Source organism: Microcebus murinus, chromosome 14 (assembly GCF_040939455.1).
Source record: "Microcebus murinus isolate Inina chromosome 14, M.murinus_Inina_mat1.0, whole genome shotgun sequence".
Classification (NCBI taxonomy): domain Eukaryota; kingdom Metazoa; phylum Chordata; class Mammalia; order Primates; family Cheirogaleidae; genus Microcebus; species Microcebus murinus.
The window spans coordinates 51,913,987-51,929,590 of record NC_134117.1 but is presented as its reverse complement, the minus strand read 5'-3'; the positions used below and the strand labels follow the sequence as shown (position 1 = coordinate 51,929,590).

Genomic DNA, 15,604 nt, shown 5'->3' with positions numbered 1-15,604 from the left:
GAAGGTACCAGGAGACACCAGAGAAATGAGGGCTGGGTGAAGACAAAAGCCATGTGTCATCAATCCATGAAATCAACAGTTGCATATAGTATTGGCAGGCAGAGTGGGCTTTACAGGGAGCACTGGGGAGGTGTTCTTGCAGGTTAAACATTGCCCTCCCTGGGGGTCTTCTTTTAAATGCAAACAGGGATGAGGGAGGGAGACAAATGAAAAGAGTCCAGGGAGAGATTTGAAAAACAGGGTAATTCCTAACATTGCACTGTAAATGACATTATTGGACTAATTTCCTTTCTAAGTGGAAGGGGTCCATCAACTATGACCAACTGGGGTAAGGGCCCCAAGCATGAGCAAGTACCTGGTGTGGGGAGGGGCAGGAGGTGGGAGTGGGGGCCCTGGAGGATCCCCACACCACCCTAGCCTTTCCCTCCTTGGATCTATTTCTCAAAACTGCAAAATGACAGAGTTGGGTATATGGGGAGAAAGGACATGGGCCTCTGCGTCAGGGGATGTGGTAGCCTGTCCCCATCTCTCATAGCTGTGTGGTCATCAGCAAGCCACTTCACCATCTAGGGGCCTCAGTTTCCCCATTTCCAAATGGAGGTGGCTTTCCTAAGGTGATGAAAAGCAGGGGCTCTCCCAGAATTCTACACCTACATATATACCCAAGAAATATGAGAGCATAAGTCTACACAAAATTTTTTCTTTTTTTTCTTGTTTGAGACAGAGTCTCACTCTGTTGCCCAGGCTAGAGTGCCATGGCATCAGCCTAGCTCACAGCAACCTCAAACCCTGGGCTCAAGCAATCCTCCTGCCTCAGCCTCCCGAGTAGCCGGGACTACAGGCATGCGCCACCATGCCCAGATAATTTTTTTTTTTTTAATATATGTTTTTAGTTGGCCAATTAATTTGTTTTTAGTAGAGACTGGGTCTCACTCTTGCTCAGGCTGGTTTCAAACTCCTGACCTTGAGTGATCCCACGCCCTTGGCCTCCCAGAGTGCTAGAATTATAGGCATGAGCCACCACACCCAGCCTACACAAAAAATTTTATGGCCGGGAGCGGTGGCTCACGCCTGTAATCCTAGCTCTCTGGGAGGCCGAGGCGGGCAAGGATTGCTCAAGGTCAGGAGTTCAAAACCAGCCTGAGCAAGAGCAAGACACTGTCTCTATTATAAATAGAAATAAATTAATTGGCCAACTGATATATATATAAAAAATTAGCCAGGCATGGTGGCACATGCCTGTAGTCCCAGCTACTCGGGAGGCTGAGGCAGTAGGATCGCTTGAGCCCAGGAGTTTGAGGTTGCTGTGTGTGAGCTAGGCTGACGCCATGGCACTCACTCTAGCCTGGGCAACAAAGTAAGACTCTGTCTCAAAAAAAAAAAAATTATGCATAAATGTTCATAACAACATTATTTAAAACAGACAAAAAGTGGAAACAATCCAAATGTCCATCAACCGACAAGTGGATACACAAAATGTGGTATACAGATGCAGTGGAATGGTATTCGGCAATAAAAAGGAATGAAAAACTGATACATGCTACTGCATGGATGAACCTTGAAAATATTATGCTAAGTGCAAGAAGCCAGACACAAAAGGCCACATTTTATATGATTCCACTTATATCAAATGTCCAGAAGAAGCAAATCTATAAAAAGAAACTAGATTAGCAGTTGCCAGGAGCTGGGTGGTAGGGCACCCGGCAGTAACCACTAATGGGTGGTATAGAGTTTCTTTGTGGGGTGATGAAAATGCTTTGGAATCAGGGGTGACAACTGCACGATTTTGTGAATGTTTTAGAAACCACTGAATTGTGCGCTCTAAATGGTGAGTTTCACAGTAGGTGAATTATAGCTCAATTTTTCAAAATAAATAAAAGCAGGAGCTCTGCCATCAGCCTTGATGGGTCAGCATGTTGGCTCTACCGTCCACTAGGGAAGCCTCAGGGTCTGCACCCGAACGTGGAGGTGGTGACCGCACTAACCTCGCAGGGCTTCCTGGGCATGACACAAGCTAATGCTCAGGATGCCTTCAGCACCGCGCCTGGCAATGAGTGTGATGGGCATTCCACGTTGGCTTCAATTAGCATTGCTACTACTAACCATTGAATGAGACCTAAGTTAAGAAAAAGGAAAGACAGGCGGCCTAGTGGGCATCAAACGGCCCCTTCCTCGTAAGGCACCCCAAGGTCCCAGCGTCTGCAATCAGGCCTGTCTCAAGATGAACGTGAGCCGACATTTTCTGCCTCACGCAGGGACAGCTCAGCTTCTGTTTGCGAAGGGCTGGGCCGCCGACTTCACATTTCAGTTTTCCCTGCCCCAGGGCTACAGTCACCCTCTCCTTTTACGGAGAACAGTCTGAGAAGCCGCTGGCTTGCGCTTTCTCTGAACAGAGCTGGTGGGCACAGTTTAGGGGACTGATAAGCCTGCTCTGCCCGGATGGGATCCACCCAGGAAGAGAGCGTGAGCGAGTGAAAGCACACGTGTGAGTGTTTTAATTCCCAGAAAGGTTTAACGGAGCTGCGGCTGGAGCACAAGGGGCCACAGTGAGCTTCCTCTGCACCCACGGCCACCCCCAGTGCTGTGCAAGTGTTTCAGCGCAGCAGTCAATGGAGCTGTCAGCTTCACTCAGCAAGACTTTGTAGCAAGGGTTCTGCTTGATAAGGTGAATTAGGAAATGGGCTAATTTTAAACTAAGCTAGAATGCTTAGTGATGTGAATGGAAATGACTGAGGGAGGCAACAGACTCTAAAAATTATCTATTACGAATTTGTAAAGGTTTGATCACACCAAGGTTTGGCGTGGAACAACGGCAACCTGCACGCACGTCTGATGAGAGTGTGGACCGGCATTCACAGAGGAAGGCAGTTTGGCAAAATCTTATAAATGGGAAGAAACACACACCCTTCCACCTAGTAATTCCAGCCCTAGGTACACAGCCTACAGCTAGAGAAACTTGCTTATGTAGTGAAGGGTGAGCACTGCAGCGTTGTTGGTCATTTGAAACATTAGAAACACTAATGCCCATCACAAGAAGAATGAATTAATTGTGGATATTTAAGCTATGTAAGAGCACACAGCAGTTTAAATTCATGAAACAGAGTTACAGAGATCAACATGAAAAAAAAATCTCAAAAGATAACATTAAGCTAAAAAAAAAAAAAGCTTGCAAAAGGATGCATATAGTACAGCACCATTTATAAAAGTTTAAAACCATACAAAGCAATACCACATATTGCTTGAATATATGCAGTATAGCACCATTTAGAAAAGATTAAACCCACACAAAGCAATACTATATACTGTTTATAGACACATGCATATGTAATAAAGGCATAAAAAACATGAACAGAAATGACAAACATCAAATTTAGGAAATTGCCTCTGGTGGGGAGAACTGGATCACAGACAGCATAAAGAGGCTTCAACTGTGTCTGCGATGAAATTACAATTATGTCTGTAATTTCTCAAGCTAAGTAGTAGAAACAGAGGTGTTTGTTATGCTAATCTCAGTATTTTAATGTGCTTCAAATATTTCATAATAAAAAGTTAACTCTTGTATTTATCGATGGGTGAAGGGAGAGAATTAAAATACAGGTTCCAAGGTAAACCATTAAAATCAACAAAAACGGGGTTTTTTCCCCCTAAAGGAAAGAAGCAGAGTGAGCAAGAAGAGCCCTCTGGATCCCATTCCTGATTTTTTTTCCGACCTTAGGAAAACTGCTTATCTCTTCTGGGTGGGCCTCCAGTCCCTGTTTCTAAATGGGGAATAAACTCTCTTGCCTTCTGTCTGCAGTGCAGTACACAGGCAGGAGCAGAATGCCCCGGGGAGGGAGGAGCGCTGGGAAGCACAGGATAATACTTCCTGCCCTGACAACCTGCCCAGGCTTTTGAAAGATCAAATGAAAGCATATATACACTGTGTATAAAACATTTAGAATGTAATCTCAATTATATATATAATTGCTATCTGATATGACACCAATGAAGTGTCTCAGGGTGTGCAGGCACAACAAACCATTAAAAGAGAGGGCAAAATCACATTTTGGTTACTATCCATTTGACTCTACCTTACAAAGTTTCTAAATATAATATAATATCCCCATCTGTACTATTTACCAGAAGTCAATGTTATTTCCAGAAATAAAAAAACCTATCCATCAGTAAAATTTTACCTATTCTTCTTTAAAATCAGATGCAATGAACACAACCCAGTGTGCATTAAGTGGCTCCATAATATCTTGCTGTTAAGGTTTATTAGGCTGGAAGGCAGCAGGCACCTTTTCTGCTACCTCATAATGTCTGCCACATCCCCAAGATTGGGGGAGGGGAGGGCAGCTTCCTGAAGCACTTTAGGAGCTAACTTCCGGAGCCTGGCTTTGAGCAGTTCCTAAGCTAGTGATTCCACCCAAGGTCTGACCACACCCCCCTGCATGTCCATGCCCTCTTAGGAGTCTATGCTTTGCACATATTATATCAGCAAATAATTATTTATGCTCCACAAGAACAGGGACCATCTCTGCCTGCTTTATGGTTGCTGCCCAGCCTAGCACAGTACTCTGCACACAATAAAGGACTCAAGCATTTTTTAAAGAAATGATTGTGTTCCGGTGATCGGATTTGATTCTAAGGGCCCTCAAATCAATAAGCAGGTGCCAGCTGTCTGGCCATAGCTGATTCCTGGAGGTATATGACTGCCTTTCTTTACCCAACGGCTCCCCGGGGCCTCCTGTGGCATGCTCAGCACCAACTCCAGTGGCTAATTCCATCCTGCAGGAATCCCTGACTGTAGACACACACAGAGGCAGTTCCAGTCACGCCAAATCAGTCTTTTTTAGGGAAAAGCTGCCCATGCCTTCTCGGGAGAGCAGCAGGAGCGTGGGAGCAGTGCGCAGTGTGGCCAGATGTGCGAGCACCTCGTAGCCACCCGGGCCGCCCAGTTTATTCCTGAATGACATTACCAAATTATCCAACCAGATGAAGTGATGGGGCTTCTCTTGGGGAGGAACCCTTGGAACATCTAAGGTAGAGGGGACAGGGTTTATAGAAATGGAGATTCCCCAAGGAGCTCTCACTGAATATTTGTACAACATCAGAATCACAAGGCATGAGAAACACTTTTCATAATTTTCTAACTCTCACCCCTGAGCAATAAGGAATGGGCATTTTGGGGGTTTGTTTTTTAATGCTTGCTTTTGCAGCTGATACACATGGGCCCTGAGGAAGTGGACCTCGGGCAGCCCTCTAATTGCTGAGCATACCCTCCCTTGTCTTCCTGGGTCAAGTACTCAAGAACTCCTGGGTTCAGCCATTGGACAAATCACACCTGTTGGTTCACCTGCTGGTGGAAAGTACTGAGCATTCTGGGAAAATCCACTGGTGTTTGTGCACCATTCTGACAAGCCTCGAGGAGAGGAAAGGAAGTCCAGTCTTTCTTGGGAGGCCACGTTCTGACTTTCCTGGACCCATCTTCCTTTTCTAAACAGAGCACAAAGCAATCCTTCTTAACCCTCTTCCAGGCTCCTAATGGCAAAACCGAGTAGAAGAAGCTGGCAAAATGAGAGGCATGTTAAAAGTGACCTAGAGATCAAAAAACCCAGCTTCCAGTTGCAAAACTAGCAGATGTCTGGGATTCTGATGAATGGAATCCCTCACAAGCACACACGTGGCCTCCTTTTCCTCCTAAAAGCACTAGAAGAGAGAAAGGAAAATATATGTTTTGTGCTTAGCTCAGCCTAATACCAGGACACCCTCTTCACAGCACCTACTAACTAATATTAGGCAGATGCAGGCTGGAAAATGGGGCTACAAGCTGGGAAGTCAGACATTCGAACTTTTTCAACTCAGTATGTATTTTACAAGGTTGAATTACTGATGCACCTTTTAGGCAATGAGGAGAGAAATGACACCCTTTCAAGATCACTATTGAAAAACATCCCTACCCTCCCTCCCCCTACCTTTGGGCCCGAGAGCACAAAGATGGATGAGGGATACCAGGTCTGTCTCCAGAGACCCGAGGCTGCCTAGGGCTGGAGGACTGAATCATCATGGCCGCCTACGCTAGGTGGGAGGGACGTCCTCCCTGGATCCCCATCAGGTGGCAGGCAGCAGGGCCCGGCCCACAGGAGGCACAGGGAATCATGCACCCCCACTCAGCCTTCCCATGGTGAGTGGTAGGTGGGAAAGGCTAGTCTCTAATAAGTCCTGGACCCCAGGAAAGCAGACGTGGTCCCCCAGCCTCTGCACACCCAGGAGTGATGAAAGCTGACCAGGTCACTGGAGCAAGTGTCCACTGTGTGCCTGTCCTCAGGTGGCCCATGAAGATTCCTGGGGATCACACTCAAGAATGGCAGTGCCACACAACCCACCATGCAGGTCGAGGTGATCCTCTGGCAGGAATCTGCCCACTCCCCCCATGGAAAGTGGCACAGGAAGTCCTGGTGAGATGCAAACAAGTAACTTGTTTTTAAGAATCTCCTTCACAAATAATATCTGGTTGAAGCTTTGGCCTCAAGGCCCTCCTCCAGCAAGCTTCTGGGGCTTCGGAGGAAAGGGATATCCAAATCACCATCTCAGAATGAGAAGGGCTGTAACTGAATCAGAAGTCACACACTCAGATACCTACAGGGGCCTGGTAGATAGAATGTGCAACGCATGCAAGATGTGAATCAGGCCACCCTCAGTAGTGGAGGGCTCTAGGGCCAACAGATGCTGTGTGTCTGATAAAACAGATGTCCCACTGAGTGCAGTCCAACCTCAGCTCAACTCAGCAGCCACAGGCCACCAGCCAGTGAGAGGCCAGCAGTCACACAGGTGGTGGTGGGTGTGGATGCGTTAAGTTTTACAAGGGCATCCAGGCTCCCGCCTGCCCTGCCTGCCCCGCCCACCTCGCCTGCCCCGCCTGCCCCACCCCCAGCAGAATGCTGTCTCGAGCCACAGAGGATACCAATTGCAGGAGTGCAATAAACTCCTCTTGGCTTCAAGAGGCCTGCTCCGGCACGCCCTGCCATGCTGGGAGGACTGTCTCCCTGCTCCAGCAGGAAGAACGTCAAGGATGCACACCACCATTGAGGATAACTCATGAAATGCACATATTGGCATACACAGCTCCTGGAGGTTAGTGGCCAGAGGGCGGTTCCAAGCGTGTTGTGTTCTGCAGAAGCAAGGGTGAGTCCCATGGTTCAACAACCCAGAGTCATCACTTAAAGCCATGAAGGATGGTGTCAGATTTCCACGCCTATCTCCTAACTACCTCACTCCTGGTCCCCACCCAGAGCAGGATCCAGGATAGGAGAGTGTCCCCAGGGGCTTGGTCTCTCAGCACCTCCCTCACCCTCAGCTGATTTTGAGGAGGAGCTTCATTCAAGTTCCAGGGTAGAGGAGCTGGGAGACCTGGGTCCCCGCCCTGGCTCTGCCTCTAATTTGCTGGGTGACCTTGATGAGGTCACTGCCCTCAGTAGGCCTGTGTCCTACAGTGCCAGATGAGACAGTCGTCTTAGGTGGACAGGAAGAGAACAGAGCATCCTGTGACGTGCAGGGCAGAAAAATCAGGGCCAACCACTTCTGCCTCTCACCTGTAGGTAGTAGCATTCCCTGTCTGAACTCCAAAGTCAGGCTGACTTTGTCGGTCCATCCCAGCTAACCCCAGCAATAACGTCACCACCCAGGGTGGGTGGATAAGGAGCCTGTGTCAGACCTGGCACTGATAAAATAGGCATCTTTCCCAACAGCTAGGCTGTTTCTTTAAAAATATGGTAGCCAGGCTGGCAGAAGGGAGCGAGATACCTTTCAGACCCGCCAGCGGCCAGTATCTTACACTAGACAGATGTTGAAGGCACCAACACCTCAGGGGAGGAAGATGCGTCCAAGTGCAAGAATACGCACGCCACAAGCAACCACAGCAAGACCTCTATACGACTCAAATGATCGAGTCTCGTATTTGAGCTCCTGGGCTGGCTGGAAATTACAGCTCAAGAGGAATAAAAAATTCCATTCAGACGTGCCGCTCCAGAAGTGAGGCCTGTGAGTAAAGTTTCCGGCGGCCTCCGCGCCCCTCCCCGTTCCGGGAAGCTGGGCCGGTCACCCTGTCCTCAGATTAAGGAGCAGCTGCAACAGCTGGGAGGGCCCAGGTGACAGCTTCTCCAGAGCACCCGACGTCCTCCGCCGGGAACCCCAAATATGGGATGTCTGGCCTCCAGCCAGCACCCCCGCCTGCAGCTCGCTCACCTCCCCAGCATCTCCGTGATCACACCTCCGCCCACGGCGCTCGGACCCTTACGAACAGGCCCCGGGGACTGGCCCTCCGGCCCCCACCGGGCCACCTCCCCGCACGGCCCGGAGACCCACTGACATCCACGGCCAGTTTCAAGGACACTGCAGCAAGCAGCCCAGGCTCGAGGGTCTTCCGCCCCGCCATCCGTCGGCGGCACACACGCACACTGACAATGCTGGGGAGAATCCAAGGGCAAAGCCTGTCCCCGCGCCCGCAGCCCAACCAGACGCTGGCCTGGCGAAGGCCGGGCGCGGGAGGATGGAGGCGGCGGCGCTGGCGGCGGCGAGCGGATGCCGGAATGCAAGGCTGCGGCCAGGGCGCCGGCGGCGGCGCGGGCGGGGGCTCACCTTTTTGACTTGGTCATCCTTCAGCTCGGTGAAGTAATAGGCCAGGAGCTGCGCGGCGATCATGCTGGCGGTCGGGGGCGCCGGGCGGCAGGCGTGGGGCCGGTGGGTGCTCCGCAGCCGGGGCGAGCAGTGGTCCTCCGGCGGCTGCTCGGCGGCTCCTCCTCCTCCTCCTCCTCCCGCGGCTCCTCCCACTCGGCCCGGGGCGTGGCGGCGGCTCGCGCGCTCCCCGTCTGCGCGCTCCCGTCCGGGGAGGGTGACAGCCGCCAGCCGGCCCACCTCCTCCGCGCCCATTGGCTGCCGCGCGCCTCTGCAGCGCCGGGCGGCGGCGTCCGGGCAGGGGAAGGGGGGCGCGGCGGCCGCTCCCTCCCGCGCCGGAAGGGGGGCGGGCGACGCAGCGAAATCCCCCGGGGTCCGGCATCACCCGGCACGTCCCCCACGTAGGGACCCGGCGCGGGGCGGGAAGTGCTCTCCGGCGCGCACCGTCACGGGTGGCGGCGCCGTGCGCGGTGGGCGCCGGCGGGGAGGTACGGGGCGTGGGCCGGAGGCGCCGCCCGGCTCGGCGGGACGAGGGGCCCCGAAGGCTTGTTGCGGGACGGGGCAGCCAAGGGGGTGAAGGGGTGGGCCCGTTCTCGGAAATTAGGGCTCGCCCCCAGGAGTCCCGCGGATGGAGAGGCGCTGGGAGGGGGCTTCCGAAGTGGGCGTGGAAAGCGAGCGGAAGCGGAGCCCGGGGGCTACGAAAACCTTGCACCCGGGTCCGCCCGCCTGCCGGCTCCCGCGGGTCCAGTGCGGCGCCCCACCTGAGTCCTCACCGCAGCGCATCAACCCACCCCGGCCCGACCGGCCCAACCTCCGGCTGGCGGATATTTATTGCTAAACACACAGCGACACTCCAGAGCCAGAGCGGCCGCCCCTGTGTCACAGGCTCTTGTGGCACTCCCTGAGGGCGCACGCCCGCTGGGCGGGACTTGGGCCGCAGGCCCCGGCCTGTCCCCATCTTGCGGTCCTCACGCTTGCTCTTGGGCATCCAGGCCCACGGGGGCCTGAGGCACAGTTCAGGCACCTCTCCCAGATGCTATCTTTTTCACTTCCCCTAGGGAAGTTAGCTGGGGTTGGAGCGGGTGGCCAGGAGAGGAGGTGAGGAAATGGAGGTGTATATGCTGCTATGGGACAGATCACAACTTCAGATTAATTGCTTCTGTGTGCGGACGCCGCCAGGAGCTTTATTAGTACCTTACAGGATAGCATGTAATGAGCCCAAAATACAAAGAAGTGGTTACTATTCTGATTCAACAGGTAAGGAAGTTGAAGCTCAGTGAGGCCTCAGTCTTATTGGGCTTTATACAGCCAGGAAATTGTAGATCCAAGATTAGAGCTTGAGTCTGTGTGTCTCCAAAGCGGTGCTCCCCCAGTTGTATGTAGCCCCCCTGCCTAAATAGGCCACATTCCTGGGACCAAGTCTGCACCATTGGGTGCCCTGAGATGACCAGAGTCCAAACCGCCCAACCTCAACCCCAGCCCTGGGTCCTCGGAGCCCCTGGGCCTTGGCCAAGCCTACCAAAGGTACAGCTACATCAGGGAAGAGATGGCTGAGGTGCAGGACAGCCCTCCTCAGGACCCCCAGGGGCCTGACAGCTGCTGTTACCAAATAACAGCTGTCCTGAGGCCAGAGCCCTCTGTCCAGCTTGCATGCCCGCCCCTGCCTTATGGCCTGTGCAGAGGGTCATCCTGAATCACTTCTCTGAGCCTCTTTTCTCATCCTAAAGATACAGGTACTAATGCCCACCCCGTGGTTGTTGTGAAATACTATAAATAAAATACCTGTACATAACATACACTTAATCACTGGTAGGTATTGTCATAGAATTTATTGGGAAACTGATGAGGTAGGTTAAAGCTTCCGCGTCTCTCACATTACCCCCCCTTTCTAGGCCCTGGGAGGGCCTAGCAACTGTCTATGTGTGTATTTATATTTGGATTCTTTTCCAAAGACACTCCCCCCCAAATTATTTAAGCTTCAAGCCCCACAAAACTTGAATCTGCCCCTGGATACTAATTATAAACCAAGAACAGAGAGATTTTTGTCACACACATCAAACACTTGCACTATCTCCATGGCTAAGAAGCAAAATTGAGTGAATGAGAACAAGATGGTTGTTCTCTAACCCCATTTGATGAGGCCTGCCAATGTGATTCTGCCAAGCTCACAAAGCTGCAAGCTCTGTTTTGCTAAGTGCTCTGGCACACCTAGCCAGCACCTGGCAAGCCCTGCGGGTGATCAGGAGCAGGAGTGTGGCCCTTAACCCAGCCCCCAGCCTCTGTTACAATTGCTGAGCTGAAGTCAGGGAGAAGCTGAGTCGTAATAGCCAGGCCCCCCTTAGCAGTTCTTTTTGCAGGAAGAAAGGCTCCCTCTGCTTTCTTCTCTTCCCTGGCCTTTGAGACAGAAGCTTCTCAAGGTGACTCACTCCTCCCCACCCCCTGAATGCAACCAGGCCCCAAGGCCTATCAGTGTTTCCTGAGAGGTGTCTCTAGGCCTGACCGGCTGTTGCTTCCCAACCCACAGGCCTCATCTCCCCGCGCCAGAAATATTATTGTAAGTGCCTTCTAGGCCGGGCGAGGTGGCTCATGCCTGTAATCCTAGCACTCTGGGAGGCCGAGGTGGGCGGATTGCTCGAGGTCAGGAGTTTGAGACCAGCCTGAGCAAGAGAGAGACCCGTCTCTACTATAAATAGAAAGACATTAATTGGCCAACTAATATATATTAAAAAAATTAGCCAGGCATGGTGGCGCATGCCTGTAGTCCCAGCTACTCGGGAGGCTGAGGCAGCAGGATTGCTTGAGCCCAGGAGTTTGAGGTTGCTGTGAGCTAGGCTGACGTCATGGCACTCACTCTAGCCTGGGCAACAAAGTGAGACTCTGTCTCAAAAAAAAAAACAAAGAGCCTTCTAGCTGTCCTCCCTGGTTCCTGGCTTCTGGCCATCCAAGTCATTCTGAGCTCCACCATACATTAATCCTGCTACAAAGCAGCCTAATCATATCATGACCCTGCCCCAAATCCCTTCATGACCCCCTCCTTCCTGAGAGAGCTAATTTAAACATCTTTGCCTGGTTCTGAGGCCTTCTGTAATCTGACTCCACTCTTCCCTACTTATCTCTTCCTCCACCCCAGGGGCCACAGCAAGGCCTTTTGCCACTGTCCTCAGCCCCCACTGAGTCCAGAGTCCATTCCATGTGTGCCCTACTCATGTTCCCTTGCTTGTCCTGCCTTCTCTGCTCACCTCCTCCTGACCAAGTGTCCCCTCTCACCTAAGGCTGAGCTTGCCCACCTTCCCCGAAAAGCTTTCCCTGACAGCTACTCACCCCAGGCTCCCAGGTGTCAGGGCTTCGGCAGGGCAAACTCGGACTGAGCTCAGAGTCCATCTAGCTATACACCAAGACTCTTCTTTCCAGACAAGGAACCTGAGACGACGAAGCAGGTGGGCCATCTTGCCCAGTCTCAGGTCAGGGTAGTTTGGAGCTGGGACTCAAACCCAGTTCTCACACCCAGCCAGTGTTCTGTCCATCCCGCCCCACACCCTCACGCTGCCTGGGCCTCAGATAAGTAACACTGAGTCATGACCGCCTGCCAGATATGAGTGACTGTCTTCTGGGGGATTGGTCCTATCTGCCCCAATCAGACAGCTGCCTGATGCCAGAGCCCACGCTGCACTGCTGTGTCCCCTCGCCATCACACCAATGATCCCCACATGCATTTCCTTATTATTTTGCCTCTTTCTCCTGTTCCATTGCTCTTAGAGCCCAGGGAAGCACCCTTGATCATGACTCCCTGGACCCTCAAAGACACCTCAACCCACAGGAGACCTTGGTTCCCTCACCCTCCAGGTGGCCCCTTTCCTTCCAGACCCCTGAACTCTCTGCCCATTTACTGTGGTTCCTCTTGTAAAGTTGGGAAGGGGGGGACCAGATAGTGCCAGGCTGCCGCCCCATGAAACACACACCCCTATAAGACAGTGCAGGCTCGTTCTAACTCAGAACGTCTGCACTCATTCCCATCGGACCGACAGCACTAGGAATGTTACTCCAGAAATGCCCTCCACCAGATAAAAGCTGTACCTCCCGCCCCTGGGAGCACGCTCATAATAGCAATAATGTTTGCATAACATTGACAGTTCACAGAGCAATTCCTCACTTACTGCCTCATTTCTCCTGATAACAGCATGGTGAAGTTGGAAGGGCAAATACCATTATGCACACTTAATCAATCAATGAAGGTATAGAGGTTATAGAGCTTGTTTAAGGTCTCATGAAGAGAAAGAAAAAGAAAAAATAAGGGCAGTGCCTGAACCTCTGCAATATCTTGGAATCCTGACACTATGGGGCTAACATGTACAGCCTGTCTTTGAAGAGATGCCTGGGAAAAGATTCTTACCTAGCATTTGTGTTAGTTGGATCAATGATTTTCAACTTGGCTGCACAAGAGTCACCTGGAGAGCTTTTACAAATGCTGACTCCCAAGCCTGAATTGATCTGAGGTGCAGTCCAAATATCACTTTCTAAAAATTCCCCAGGTGAAACTCAGATGCCACCAGGAATGAGAACCACTGGGTTAGACCCTAACTTCCGTGGGAACATCTGGAAGAAACTTCTAAAATGAATAGGCCTGTAATCTCTTTAGCAACCTGTCTTTGGCAATGCGATGCCCAAGGCAGTTCCTCCTGGCTCTTAGTGGCTCTGCAGATGCAGAGCACAATGGGGTGGAAGTTCATTGTGACTTTCTTCCCATCAGAGTTGCAGAGAATTCTGCTTCCTGTGTGAGAAGGCTGGTGAGGAGACACTAGCCCCAGCACCTGGAGTGACTGGAGTTGTGAAAAAAAAAATCACATTCTCAGCCTCTCCTTTCCTCTTTCATTTTTCCAAAGTTCTGCCTCCCACAATAAATTGGCAATGGCCAGGCTAAAACCACAGCCTACAACATCTTATGTGGCCCATTTGATGTTTTATAAATATGACCGACACTTAAAAATTAGAAAATTTCACAGGCCAGGCGTGATGGCTCACGTCTGTAATCCTAGCACTCTGGGAGGCCGAGGTGGGCGGATTGCTCAAGGTCAGGAGTTCAAAACCAGCCTGAGCAAGAGCAAGACCCTGTCTCCACTATAAAAATAGAAAGAAACTAATTGGCCAACTAATATATATATATATATATATATATGTATGTATATATATATATATATACATACATATATATATATTAGCTGGGCATGGTGGCGCCTGTCTGTAGTCCCAGCTACTTGGGAGGCTGAGGCAGGAGGATTGCTTGAGCCCAGGAGTCTGAGGTTGCTGTGAGCTAGGCTGACGCCATGGCACTCACTCTAACCTGGGCAACAAAGTGAGACTCTGTCTCAAAAAAAAAAAAAAAAAAAAGAAAAGAAAAGAAAATTTCACTTTCTCCTACCTAACAGGCACGATGAATATTATTTAGGTGATGGGCGCACTTATGGCCATGCCTCAAGCATTACAAAAGGGACCTGTGTGACCAAAACCATTTGTACCTCCTTAATATTTTGAACTTAAAAAGAAAAATCTAGGTTTCTGGAATCTAAGGTCTAGGGCCCAGTGATCACAGGGCTACAGGCAGCTATGGCTGAGCAGCCACTGTCCTCCTTGGACAGGGCAGGGGCTTGAGCCAGCCCCAGCCCCCGCCCAGCCCTCCTGATTCACTGATGTACACTGCTGACTGGCCCCTGTGAGGCCTCTTAAGTTTTCAGCTCCTAATGATTGGAATTTACTGGCAATAGGCCTCGGGTATCGGGCCAGGGTCAAGATGAAGCAAGAGAGGGGCCTAGGGTGCAAGATTTAAATCTTGCAGCTGAATCTTGTGCCCTGGGTTCCTCTCCTGCTTCACCCAAGCCCCAGCCCCCTAGGTATCCTAAGGGTCCGGCCTGCCTCAGAGAGGGCCTGACCCCTAAGACCACCTTTCTCAGCTTCTGTCCAAAAGAGGTGAAGGAAATGAAAATATTTCACTCCCAGATATTCCTAGCTCCTTGGTATAAAGAATATTTTGAAATAAATACTCTACTCCCCTTTCAGAATGACAGTCATCAGGGGAGCCGAGGAAAGCCCAATCCCACACTGTCACTTTCTAGACGTCCCATCCTCATTCTATTGCCTGTGCCCCACACAAGCCTTCTATACATAAAGAACTGTGGCCCCACAAAAACAAAGGGGGAAAAAAAGAATTAAAAAAAAGAGAAAAGAATGAAGAAAAGGGGATGGGGAAAGAAAAGAAATGAAAATTTAAAAAAGAACTGTGCCTGGGCAATATATGTAACCTTAACACTTGTACCCCCATAATACGCTAAAATAAAAAAAATAAGAAAAAAAGAAAAGAACTATGGCCTGGAAGAAGAAGAGTTAACCTCCAGCCCAGCCTGCCCGGGCTTCAGACTTAAAGATCAACAAACACTGGAAGAGACCTTTCCCCTCTCTTCATAAAGACCAACCGAAAAGAACCCCCACACACACACCTACCCCCCAGAAAAACAATTGTTTTTTCTTCCTCCTCCCAGTTATCTCATCATCTAAAGCAGAGAAGAAGACTGAAGAATGTGACCACACCAGAAAGGACCTTTTACAAGATAATATCTGCCTCCCAGGCTCATTCACTTTCCAAAGAGAGCCATTGATAAATTAATCTCCGTTCCCCCACCCCCATCCATTCATTCTCCCCAGTAATCCATCACCCCCCCTCCCACGGTGTTACCTACCTTGTCCATCTCCCCCTCTCCTCTGAAAGGAGGCTGGATAAGCTTCTGTACCTCAGTGCAGGGTTGGGGAAATCACTCTGTGGTTCTCCCCACGCATGTTAGTAACTTTGTATGCCTTGTCTGCTATTAACCTGCCTTTTGTCAGTTGATGTCTCAGCAAACCTTCAGAGGGCAAAGGGAATTTTCCCTTGACCCCTACAGAGGCTTCTACTCCCCTTTGG

The 15,604-nt window shown here is 50.8% G+C and overlaps 1 protein-coding gene across 3 annotated transcripts in view; it reads right to left on the bottom strand.

The window, feature by feature from the left end:
- Positions 1-15,403, bottom strand: part of HK1 (hexokinase 1) — a 78,581-nt gene extending 63,178 nt beyond the window's left edge. The window contains exon 1 of one of the 3 annotated variants that reach the window (XM_076010062.1): positions 15,384-15,403. In XM_076010062.1, coding sequence (XP_075866177.1) covers positions 15,384-15,392 — 9 coding nt within the window. In that variant the 5' untranslated portion in view covers positions 15,393-15,403. Of the gene's footprint in view, positions 1-8,619; positions 8,808-11,976; positions 12,223-15,383 lie in introns of those variants that run through there. The other 2 variants (XM_076010061.1, XM_012762655.2) reach the window with 2 other exon arrangements.
- Between the last annotated feature and the right edge of the window lie 201 nt (positions 15,404-15,604).